This window comes from Typopeltis vanoorti, chromosome 5 (genome assembly GCF_054136105.1).
Source record: "Typopeltis vanoorti isolate ZY-2024b chromosome 5, IOZ_Tvanoo_1.0, whole genome shotgun sequence".
NCBI classification, from domain to species: domain Eukaryota; kingdom Metazoa; phylum Arthropoda; class Arachnida; order Uropygi; family Thelyphonidae; genus Typopeltis; species Typopeltis vanoorti.
The window spans coordinates 116753425-116765832 of NC_143553.1; the positions used below are offsets into that span (position 1 = coordinate 116753425).

General features: G+C 34.1%; 1 protein-coding gene across 2 annotated transcripts in view; it reads right to left on the bottom strand.

The window, feature by feature from the left end:
* The window catches only part of LOC150106744 (neural cell adhesion molecule 1-like), a 199101-nt gene that overhangs the window by 100119 nt on the left and 86574 nt on the right, over positions 1-12408 (bottom strand). Inside the window, exon 6 of one of the 2 annotated variants that reach the window (XM_090392679.1) lies at positions 8927-9259. The exons of the other annotated variant lie outside the window; for it this stretch is intronic. Coding sequence (XP_090248805.1) covers positions 8927-9259 — 333 coding nt within the window. The remainder of the gene's footprint in view (positions 1-8926; positions 9260-12408) is intronic. 2 annotated transcript variants of the gene reach the window in all.

A 12408-nucleotide genomic window follows, 5' to 3' on the forward strand; every position in this document is an offset into this window, starting at 1 on the left:
ATATCATTTGAGTATGTCAGCCACTCCGGAGTAAACACCGTATTCGGTTCTTCTCCTGGCAAAATCCGTGATTATAAGCGTAAAATATCAAGTGTTTCCTGTCTAAAGTCTACACTTAAATATGAGTGGGTTTCCGGTGTTCCATCTTTATAAATCTGAACTAATATGTTCGTTTGTCCTGGAAATACTTGGGAAGATAAACAAGAAAATTGTTAAGATTTTCGGAGTTTTTTAAATGCAGCAACATAATGGCTATTGAGAGAAATTGTCCGAAAATGTGTTCCTTTATGGAATAAACTTTGTGTCAGTAGAATGACACTGAGGGGTCGGTGATGTTAACCTTTTATGAAAACATAGCTATTTTCATGCTGTCTTTAGCCTTGTGAACCAAATAATCGATTTTGAGTAAATTGCTCATATTAGAATCAAAATCAAGTAACTTCAAACCATTCACGAATTCTGTGTTGGTAAATGTTTTAAATTTATCCTAATTTTCACTGTAACAGTAAACTATTCGCTCCAGTTTTTGTTTGATTAGTTGATTACAATGTTATATGGGAGACAACACGAATGTTGTTTTCCCTGACTGAGTACCTCCAGAAATAATGCTTGTAAATGGGTGTATGAACATAGCGAAAATGATAACATAATCAGACTGTAATTATTTTTATATAATCAGATATCATGTAAAAATAGATAGATACTTGTTTTTATTATAAAAATCTCCCCATCAAGATTTTTTTATTTAATCACAGTCACCATATAATCATGGGAATGTTTAGTATGAGAATAATTCTGGTATGAGATGCAAGAATTAACATTCTCATACCAGAAAAATTCTGGTATGAGAATGATTATAACATTCTCATACCAAGCCTTCCCCATAGAAAATTTAAACATAGTTTAGCAAGTGAACGTTTAACAGGATGTTTACTAATGTGTTCACTATTTAACATAACACCTTCTCTTAGCAAAAAAACTCATCGAGATAAGGCTGTCAGTTTTAAACTTCAGGCCATCCAGATGCTTCCTGGTTCAACTTCAGAAAGGTATTGTAGTGAGCAATAAAGTTTTCGTCAGCTTCAAATTTTTGAGAAAAATGCCACACCTCGTAAAATTCTATAACTTTACAACCACGAGCACCGGCTAAATCTAATTCTGGCATTAAAAAACCTGTAAAAGATCTGTCTGTATGAGAGTACAATGGGGCCATTTCGGAAGCACAGATTCCACACAGGGGAAATATTAATTTTTCGTTCTCTGTGATGGGCAAAACCAGCAAAAAGAGTTTGGCAGGTGCTTCCACTTTTGCATTGTAAATACCAAAGTTTACCTCAGGAGAATAGTTGAAATTATCAAGAATAACTTCTGGATGCCACTTACAAAATACCTGGAATTTCATCAACCATGGATAAAGGCTATTTAAGTCCAAATAGCGAATAACTTCCCCTACTGACTGAGTTTTGTGAAACATGTTCTAGCAGTTGGTTCTGATACCATGCAGAGCACTATGAAGTAAAATGGGATCTGGAATTTTAAGAGCAAAATAAAGTTTTTGATGGCTATATTTTCAGAAATTTCTGTATTAAATTGGCATTCCCAAATCGAGATCACATCGAATCCGAGGCTACGAAAATAGTTTTCGCGATCCTTTGTTTGCTAATTCATATAAAATAAGGTTTCACGTTGTATGGTTATGTTGATCTGTTGTTCTTGCCATTTGAGCCATGCCAAAAGTCTTTCGATTTTGCACATTTGCCCCTCTGTAACCCTGAGCAGGAAATATTACCAAAGTGATAGGTTTTAAAAAGTTCTGGAGAAATGTCTCAAACATACTCCTGCAATGGTAGTGTCTTAAAGAAATGGATCGATTTGGATGAGCTGTATGAAGAAATTGCGAAAAGTGTTGCAGCTGTCACGCAAACCACGCGTGTCATCCTTCGTATAAGCCAGAAGTTCCGTTTTCAAACAGTATTCACTGTCTAGCCGATTTTCGTACCAACTCGCGAGCACTGTACGAGTTTCTTTGTTCATAAATTCTGGCTGGAAATATGATTTTTCGGGAAAGACTGTGCGATAATAAACTAGAGAATCGGATGTATGGAACTTATGAGGAAAGAAACCATCATAAACTTCTGGGAGATCGAATATGGCTGGTAATTTTCTTAGAGGGACACTAATGTACAAAAAACTATTACGAAATATGATGTTGAATGGGTCATAATAGATAGCAAGTATATTGAATCTATCAAACAATACATGGCGTTGGAAATTTTTTGCAAAAAGATATTCCAAAATAAAATATCCGTCAAAACATCGGAAATTGTGCGCAATCACATGGAAATGTTCGTATTTTGGTTTGACAGTCTGAAGGATCCTAACATCTTGGACCCGTTTCATTATATTCTTGACAGAAAACAACTCATCTAGGAACTGACCCACACAGGTTTCATCCCAGACTACCAAAATCATAATACAGGAATGTGACAATGATTTTTAGGAATAGTTTCTGTGTTAAAAAAAAATCATATAAACCTGCTTAGTTGAGACTTCCGATTTTTTCACAAAGCACATCTGTTTTGGGTGAACTAACTTGCAGCAGGGGGTAGTAAATTTCAGGTGGACAGACGTGGCTTTTATCTGTAGAGAAAGTACACAAACACTGTCTACAACGACGGAATTTTGGGCAAATATTATTTTGTATGTGCAAATTCAGACATTGGTTGCCGTAGAAAAATCTTGCATGACTCACACGAAAGTAGGTCCTGCACACTATGACTAGCGTTTGTGTGACAACGGATGCATACATTTATACATCTATGCATTTGCAATCTGCTAGAATCTCTGAATGTTTGAAAGAAACTGGGGCTATAATAGTTATTCCCAAATGTCAATTGCTGTACAAAAGACAGATCTGTTTACTTGCATTTGGGCCATGAAACACCAAAGGAAAATTAGCAAGTGCTAAAAAATTATGATTTGGTATTCCAGGGTAAATGCTTTTGAAAGAGACCTGCTTCTGGAATACCACAAGAAATGAGTGGAACCCCTGCAATTTTGTGGAGAGTTCAAGGCCTCTTTGTTTATATCTTTTTACAATCAAACCGCACTTGTCTGTATGTTGCAACTTTATCAGTGTGTGAAGAAACACCCAGAACAAGTGCTCGGGACATGCAAAGATTGTCTTTGTTGTTAATGTCCACAACAGCTCTTTTGTTTTTCTGAAATTCATCCGGCTAAGCAGCGTTCTTCTTATTACATTGGTTCTTCCACTACCATTGTTACAGATGTTACAAAGTATGACATCGATAACAAGATCATTTGCTAAAAGAAACTCATGCTTCGATTGGGCAACAACATAAAATGCATCGACTATCCTTTGGATAGTTAATTCAGAAAGCAACATGAATGGTAAGTTAATATTACTTTCTAAACTGGATGCACTAACGCTCAACTGAACGATAGAAAAAGTTCCTAAACTCGATAAACGCTGAATGATCTCATTAAGCATATCTCGAAACATTCCGAAAAAAGACTCAGGTGGGAGTAGTTCAAGATCACGAAATCTAATTTGATATTCCATTTGACGAGTCTAATATTTGATAGAAAACAGTGATTGCCCCACCGACTCTTCACTCTACAGGTATAAAAATCCCTGTAGAGTGAAGAGTCAGTAGTGGTAGAAGAGCTTTTAGTTTCAGGTACAGAATGCAAAAATTGTGGATTCTCACGATTACTTCCAGCCACACCAGCAAGAGAAACATCTGGATTAAAGCCATGACCTCTGTGTTGTTGTTCATTTTCACCCACAGATGAATCTGTCAAATCAACTTTGACAATAACTGGGGCATGATTATGCACATAGCTGACACTAACAAACCAAATAACCAATGATCATTATTAAAAAAATTACTTTGTAGATTCAGAAATCTCCTTTATAAATAAATAAATAAATGTTAATCGTCATAAAGTGATTTTGCAATTGTGACACTATACAATCCTTTCACTAACACAATTTTACTAAACATCAACTCTCAAAATCTTTCCCAAAAAAGCAAATAATAATAATAATAATAATAATAATAATAATAATAATGAGTTATGGACACTTAACACAAAAACAGTTTGAAGTAATTTTCATGAACATCTTTTTAATTTCCATTGCAAAACCACCTTATATACTTATATATTAAAAACTTAGACATTAAAAAAATTACTTTCTAGATTTCAGAAGTCTCTTTTAGAAAATAAATAAATAAATGTTACACATCATAAAGTGTTTTTTCGACACTTAGCGATGCTTTCACTAATATAATTTTACTAAATATCCACCCTCAGTATCTTTTCCCAATCACTAACAAGCAGATATATATATATATATATATAATGACTTATGGCATTTCACTTAACACAAAAACAGTTTAAAATATTATCATGAACATGATTTTTAATTTTCCATTGCAGAACCACCATATAACTTTATATATTAAACTTAGACATTAAAAGAAACTCTACTATTGTTAATCTTTGCAGATGACATTGCCATGTTAAAAAAATTAACTTACATTTTCTCCTGAATAACTCATCTTGGAACTAAGAACTTCTCATTGCATATGGATATTCCAAATACTTGAAAGACAACAGGAATCTACCAACCCATTACGGGTCTATTTATAAAAAATCAGAACCAAAGGAAAATCAATAACGAGAATATGTGACTTCCTATAACCAAAGAACTCATTGGTCACATGAGATCAAATTCCAGTTTCCAGCTACAAAAAATATAAACAAACAAGCCATATACTTGAAAACAATAAGCATTTAAAATTCTTAATCAGGAATGAATACAAATAATCATGTCAATGCTAATCATTTAGACACATGTAAGTGTTTGGGAAACAAGCAACTATGGGATAATGATGCCTTTTGAACAATACCGCAACTCATATATTCCAGGATGTGATTAATACAAACATACTAAATTAAAGTTCCACAGTCTAATAGAGGTCCGAAAATTAAGATCGGAAATAAATGATATTAACAGAAAGGCAAGCGCTGGGTTTACTTTTCTTCCAGGATGTCGGTAATCAGAGAATCTCAAGAAGTGTTGGAAAAACCATGGGAAATTATTTCTTTTGATCAATACCACAAGTCATCAAATACAGGATGTGATTATAGTTTTATACAAAATGACTAAACTAAAATTCCATAGTCTGAAAAGAGGACCAAAAACTAAGACCGGAAATTAATGAATCATCTTCAAGAAAACTATTGGCAAATCTACAGGGTTTGGGGGGATAACTAATATACATTTTATTTATTTATTTATTTATTTTCTCAGTTATTCTGGTTAGAATATGTAGGAACTGAATTTAAAAGAAAAATAGGCAAAATAAAATCAACTAGTTGCAGGGGAAAAATTACGAGTGCTAATATCAAATCTAAATAAATATGTCGCACTATATTGTGAAATTAAAAGAAAGGCAAGCACTGAGTTTACTTTTCTGCCAGGATGTTGGAAAGCAAAGAAACTCCAGAAGTGTGTGAAAAAAAACATAGCCATGAGTGAAGGAAAAACGAAATGCCCATTTCAGATATTGTGTTTGTGTGTTTTTTGCTGTGAATATATGTTTAAAATCGGCAATTTGAAATATTCAGAAAACCCCAATAGTTCCAAGATGTCCCATTCTGGAAAGAAATGTAAGTTAATCTTTTTTTTTTTTCAAACTTAAACATAACAAGTGATATTTGTAATTACAATAACTGCTGATCGCATTTTTGGGTAAGTGCAATTCTAATATTGAATAGTTTATTTTTTCAAAATTCTACCGCCATCTCTAAGAATTCTAAGAACACCTAATCTAAGAATTCTACTCTAAGAATTCCTATAGTTTTAACAGGAAAGAAGTACCCAAAGTTATATTGGAAAATTAGTACTGCCATCTATAGACAATGGTGGATTTCATGGATGTCAAATCCCCCATTCACCCTACCCCTATTTGGTTTAAAGTGTCCCAACAATCACACCACGAATCTTTATCCACTAATATGTATCCCTTTTCGATTCAAAACAATAACATCACTTATTTACAACTAACAATTACATCACTTATTTACAACTAGCAAATTATGTAACTTATCTTCATCTGATAACAACACACATCCACGTCCCTGTTCGTTATCTTATCTTATCTTGATCTTGATCTGGTTAAACGTTTCCCACCAATCACGACACGAATCCTTATCCACTAATATATTTTCCTTTCCATTCAAAATAATAATGTCATTTATTTACAACTAACAAAATTACATCACTTATTTACACCTAACAAATAATGTCACTTATCTACATCTGATAATAACACACATCCTATTCCTTATCTTATCTTGATCTGGTCAGAAGGGCCCCATCAATCACGACACGAATCCGTATCTCTACCGTCACCCATAATTCCATACGCGAACCAAAACAATAGACCTGACGTCACTGACACAGAAGGTCAACAGAAAAATTCCAAACATTCCAAACTCATGACATCACACACACCATGACATCATCAAATGAACAACCAATAACGTCACGATTGCTTGTCTTATCTTGATCTTGATCTGGTTATTAGTGGCCACACTACTACTCACATGGAATCACGTAAAAAAATTCCATTCACATTTTACAGAATAGCTTCATTCTGTAAAATAGAAAAACCTGACAGAGAATTGGTAAAATGGACAATTACACTTCAAGTCTTTTGCGCATTACTAAATAATCACTGTAATTGGATATTACAGCTTCTTTCACAAACTGGTTAAAATGGAAACAAAAATCCATGCAGTTCTATTTGAACTTGTAAAGCTTAGAGAAATTCTTTAATTCTAGATGAGTAACCCTTCCGAATAATATGCTTTTACCACTTTTACCACCATTGTAATATCACACGAGCAAGAGCAAATATGATATTTCAATAATCTCAGTGCCTCTTGCAATGTCAACTGTGAGTTATTCTAATTTGCGATTATTGCCAAAGCAAGTAAGGCTATGCTTCGAGTGTATTGTTTCTGTTAACTACAGGTATTCGTTTTTGTTAGATTTCATTTGTTTAGCGAAAAGAAAAAAGCTAGCGCTTTCTAGCTTCTCTAACTGAACAGCCTTCATGAAACACTAAACTGGATCCGAAGCCCACGCCTTTCTAGACCATGCATGTCAAACACACTGGCCGAATGAGTCCCGCCGTCAAGTAACATGTGACCCGCCAAAAATTGTAACCAATATTGCCAATTGTCTCTTGACAACATCGAATTAAATAAACATATTTAAAAAAATCAACATTTCCAGTTGAGATTATTTTATACGCCAAACGATCGAATTTACCCGAATTTTAACGAGCAAGTCTACGTACAATGCTACATCCGCTGACCACAGCAGTCGGAGGATAGCCATTAGCAATTTTCAAGTCGTAAGAAAGTGTAGCAGTTTCTTTATAATTAACAGAGAATTTATAAAAAATAATGTCGAAACCTTCAACCAGTATGAGTAAAAACAATTAATTGAAGAAGAACATCGTAATTTTTAAGAAAAATGGGAGTTACAATATTTTTGTATTCAAGGAAAACAAAACCATGCCTGATATGTAGAAACCCTATTGCAGTTTGCAAAGAAAGTAATATTAAAAGGCATTACGATATAAAAAATCATAAAGAAAACTATGACAAATATGTTACGAAACTTCTTGAAGATAAATTGTCAGAATTAAAGTTGACACTTCAAAATCAACAAAGTGTGTTTACCAAACCAATTGAAGATAACAGAGCTACGGTAAAGATCAGTTACGTTTTATCACATTTGATTGCAAGCAAATCGAAACCGTTCACTGAAGGGTAAATTATTCGCGAATGTATTATTAAAGCAGTTGAAGTGATGTGTCCTCATCAGTTAAAGAAATTTAAAAATATAAGATATAAGATTATCTCGAAATACCATTGCTAGCAGAATTGACGATATAGCCAGGAACTTAAGGAATCAACTAAAATCAATAATTCCAACATTTCAGACCTATTCTCCTGCAATTGACGAAAGTACAGATGTACGGGATATCGCTAAGCTCGCTGTTTTTTTTTCGTGACTCTGGTATATTAGCTATGTTCGGTAGCACATATTTATATGAATAACTATTTTCAGCTTTAAAGAATAATAATAAAACTGCGGAAAGTTCAAGACTAACAGACCAGCATGTGCAAGCAATATTGGAAATAACTACAGCTCAACAAATTCAACCACATTTTGAAGATTTCGTTAATGAAAAACGTTGTCAAGTTTCTTCAAAAAAATTATATGTATCATCTTATTTAAATATGTAAACTTTATATTTTATATGTATTTTTGTAACATGGTTGTATTTTGTACTTACTCTAATGTTAATATTAAGAAATCTGTTTCCTTTTTATTTCGAGATTTTTGTTGTTGTTACGGATTGCATCTTGATGTATAATTCTAAATTTGTCCCTTGGAGGTAAACGAGTTTGACATGCGTGTTCTAAATAAAGGTATCGTTCATACCGACTGAGCAACCGACATCTTGGATGTTTGAACAATTTTGTCACTATGAAGAAGAGGATGTCTACGCATTACCCAAATTAAGGGACTTATAAATCTAAATTACCTTACAGATTAGGTCTACCTGTGGAGTAGGATTTCAATCTCGAGAAAATATGATTTCCTTTGAAGTTATTACTTGTATATACATAATACTGTAAACTGAGAAGTGGTAATAATAGAAATTTAAAAAGAAAATAAATAATTTCGATGATGAAAATAACAAAATAATAATTAAACGAGAACAAAATAAAAAAATACTAAAACCATATTAATAGATTAAATAAAAGAGAAGACGAAATTTCTCAAGAAAAAAGAATGAAAAAAACGACTCACAATTAGTGTGAGTGAATAACGTTGCATAAGAGAGCAATTTACAATTTCCTTCGTTATAAGTGACCTCGCACATGTAATCGCCTTCATCGCCTGCTCTCAGCGGAAAGATATGCAAATACGCAGATGTCTCGTTAAGGAGGAAACGAAAGTGATTTGGATCCAATTCCTGCAGAGGCTTCTTAAACACGTCACTGTACACGTAGATTTCCTTCCATCCGTTCGACACTTTTTTCGTCCACCTAATGGAGTAAACTGCGCCGCACCAGAAAATGTCGACATTACAAGGAAGAACGACGGCTTCGCCAAAAACTCCGATCACACTAACATTACTCCCTGAGAGAAATCGAAATTGTACACATTTAACAAGCAGTCGTTAATACAATAATTTTAATGCAATTGATAATAATAAACTACTTATGAACAACGTTTTCATATAATTAAAGCTTTATTTTCTATTTATTACACTGTTTATAGTATGAATAGGATAAAGTTATAATTTGAGTTTTATCGTGTTTTAAAGTAAAGGCTCCTTTCAGATTTATGAACAACTTATGCTATTTCAGCAGACTGATGAACATACGAATTTCGTATAGCGTTTCAGCACAGATGATATTTCAACTTTTATATATGGCAAGCTACTAGAAAGAGATTTGCTCCTCAGATTAAATGTTTCAACTTGAAGAGCGTCTTTGGTTTCTAAGACGCGCATATTCTGAAAGCGCAAGGCAATTATCCCGTAGAAGAAACGATGCGAGACACTGGCTTCGCATTTTGTTGAGAAAGAGAGCTAGACAGTGGAGTGAATAGAATGATAGATTTTTTTTTCTTTAACTTGATAAAAATACATTAGAAGATAGGCAACAAAAAAACTATTTATATATTATACGTATATATATATCACATAGAAAGAAAGATTTTCCTTTCTGATACACAATAGAAAATACAATAAATGAATCAACAGTACAGTTCATTTTCACTCTTAGTTATTTTTCAAATGAAGTGCCTTGTCGTCGGCAATCCAGAAAAGGGTACCATTTAGATTCAATCCACCATAAATTTAGCGACAGTTCTTGTTTCTTTATAGTAATCAAATTCCAGTGAAAGCTTGCTTGATCGTTTCAGACGTAAGTTATACACGAGGGTTTGTGCCGATTCGGTGGTGGATCGGTGGTGGTTATTTCTTGCGCTCTTCAGGTGGAAACTGTAGATGAAGGGAAAATGGCATATTCTGTCTCTGTTTATTTCTGTATGGACTAAATTCCAGTAGTCTTCTTGGCTGTGTGCGTAATTACAGGTGCTAGAAGCAGTATTCAGGGCATAGGTTAATATTACAAAATAACCAAGGTGTTCCGTGAAAATTTCAGAATTTGTGAAGTGTTCGGTCGTAAGAAAAGTTTGGGAAACGCTGCTGTAGAGCTTAGTAGGAGTTGGCAAGATGTTATGCCATAGCCTCCACTGTATGCTGGAATCTGGTATGGAACATCTCGATTTACGTGGAAGATGCCACTGAAAAATGGGTGGCTTTTTCAGTGGCATCTTTTCAGAAGGTTAACATTTTTCAGAAGGTTAACGATTAAAAAAAACGAAGGGCGAAGTTCCAGGCACTGACATGCATGAGGAGGTTGTATATTTTCTTGTAGTTGTGGGAAGAATTTGGAAGTGAGGCTTCAGATGATACAAGATGAAATACCGGCTCCGCGCTGTTTCTAGAAGGTATAAGGATTCCCTGAGGTGTAGCGATATTTGGGATGATAGGAGCTTACATCTGTGGATATTACTTTTCAATTTTGGGGTTATTCATTGGTAAGCATGTGAATGTTTTCTACTATAGGGTCTGTGCCAGGAGGTCCCCCATGATTCTTATTTCTGCCCAGTTAAATGTAGGGAAAAGAAAGGGCAAGCCAGTTGCGAGACTTGTTATGTTTCTGGTCGAAAATAGTGGTTCTTGTAAGTACAACTGACTCTGCTGATTCTGTCAGTGTGTGATGAAGTTCTGATTTTTCCACCACCGTAGATTATCTCTGTAAAAATGGGGTAGTTTAGGACGAGATGGTGCAGAACTAGCCATTCGGAGGATTGTGGCTGATTTCATGACGTAATCGAAGGTGGTTACATAAGTATGATTGGACTGATGTGTCTTTAGGAGGAAGATTATCCTGAAGTATCTAATGCTGTTTTCATCGAAAATCAGGCCTTGTCCTCCATTATTGACTGACTTGCAGAGTTCAGGGTATGTTGTTCAGTTAGTATTGTATCAGAGGAAACGTTTTATTGCCCTTTGAATGTGATCGAGAAATTCTTCAAGGGGTGTGAGTACGTTGAGGATATAACATGACACATTCGCAGCCATCTGGTTAACTATTAGTACTCTTCCTCTAAGTCAGCGTTTCCCAAACTTTTCCTACGACCGAAAAGTTCACAAATCCTGAAATTTTCACGGAACATCTTGATTATTTTGGAATGTATTAATTAATAATTATTTGTTAATTTAGTTCATTTTTATTATTAATTACTAGTTGATCATTAATTATTAATTAATTAAACATAAATTAAAAATAAACATCATGAAATTAATTTCACATATACCATTCTGATCACCGAAATTTATAATATTATTATAAGTATTTACGAGTGAATGCAGATTTTCTCTCCTGTGTGCTGATAGTTTGCCCCTCCTTTTGTACATTCTGGAGATCGCTTTGTATGCTGGTGGTGGATGACTAACTATCCGTAGCGTTATAAACACCTTCAATAAGATATTTCTTAATACCAAAATTAAACAAAGTCCCTTGTCTCTTATTCATATTAAAATTTAAATCTGCAGGCCCATTAATTTTAAAAAGTCACGGGACTACGATTTCGAAACTTTCACCCTACAATAAGAACTTGCGAAGAAAGTATTCAGTATTACTAGATTTGCGAACCGGATAAAGACTACCTTGATCTTCAATTTTAGTGGGAAAATTTTCTTTATTCTTCCTTGCTGATTGCTCACTAACATTTGCAAGACAGATGTTATTTCTTTCACTTTTGAGAACAGAGGATACGCCGCCCATTGTTGTAATCGGCTTGCAGGCAATATTTATGATCGGACATTAACACCGGTATTCTCTTTCCAGATTGTTGAAAGATTTCGATGGGTGAAAATTAACGATAATTCATGAATATTTACATATTTAAATATATGCCGCTTCGTCACTGATATTTGCTACACAGATATCATTTCCTTTAGTTTTGAGTATAGAGGATATGCCGCCCATTGTTATAATTCACTTGCAGACAATTTTTATGACCGGTCATAAAAAGCGGTATTCCCTTTCCCAAATGTTGAAAGGTTTCGATGTGTGAAATTTTGCGATACACAGATGTTATTAGGCATTCTGGGTCTAAGCTTTTCGAAATATTCACGAGTATTATTCTCCTCAGAATATTTAAACTATAAAATATTTATTCATGAAAAATGCTTAGAAAACTAAAATGAC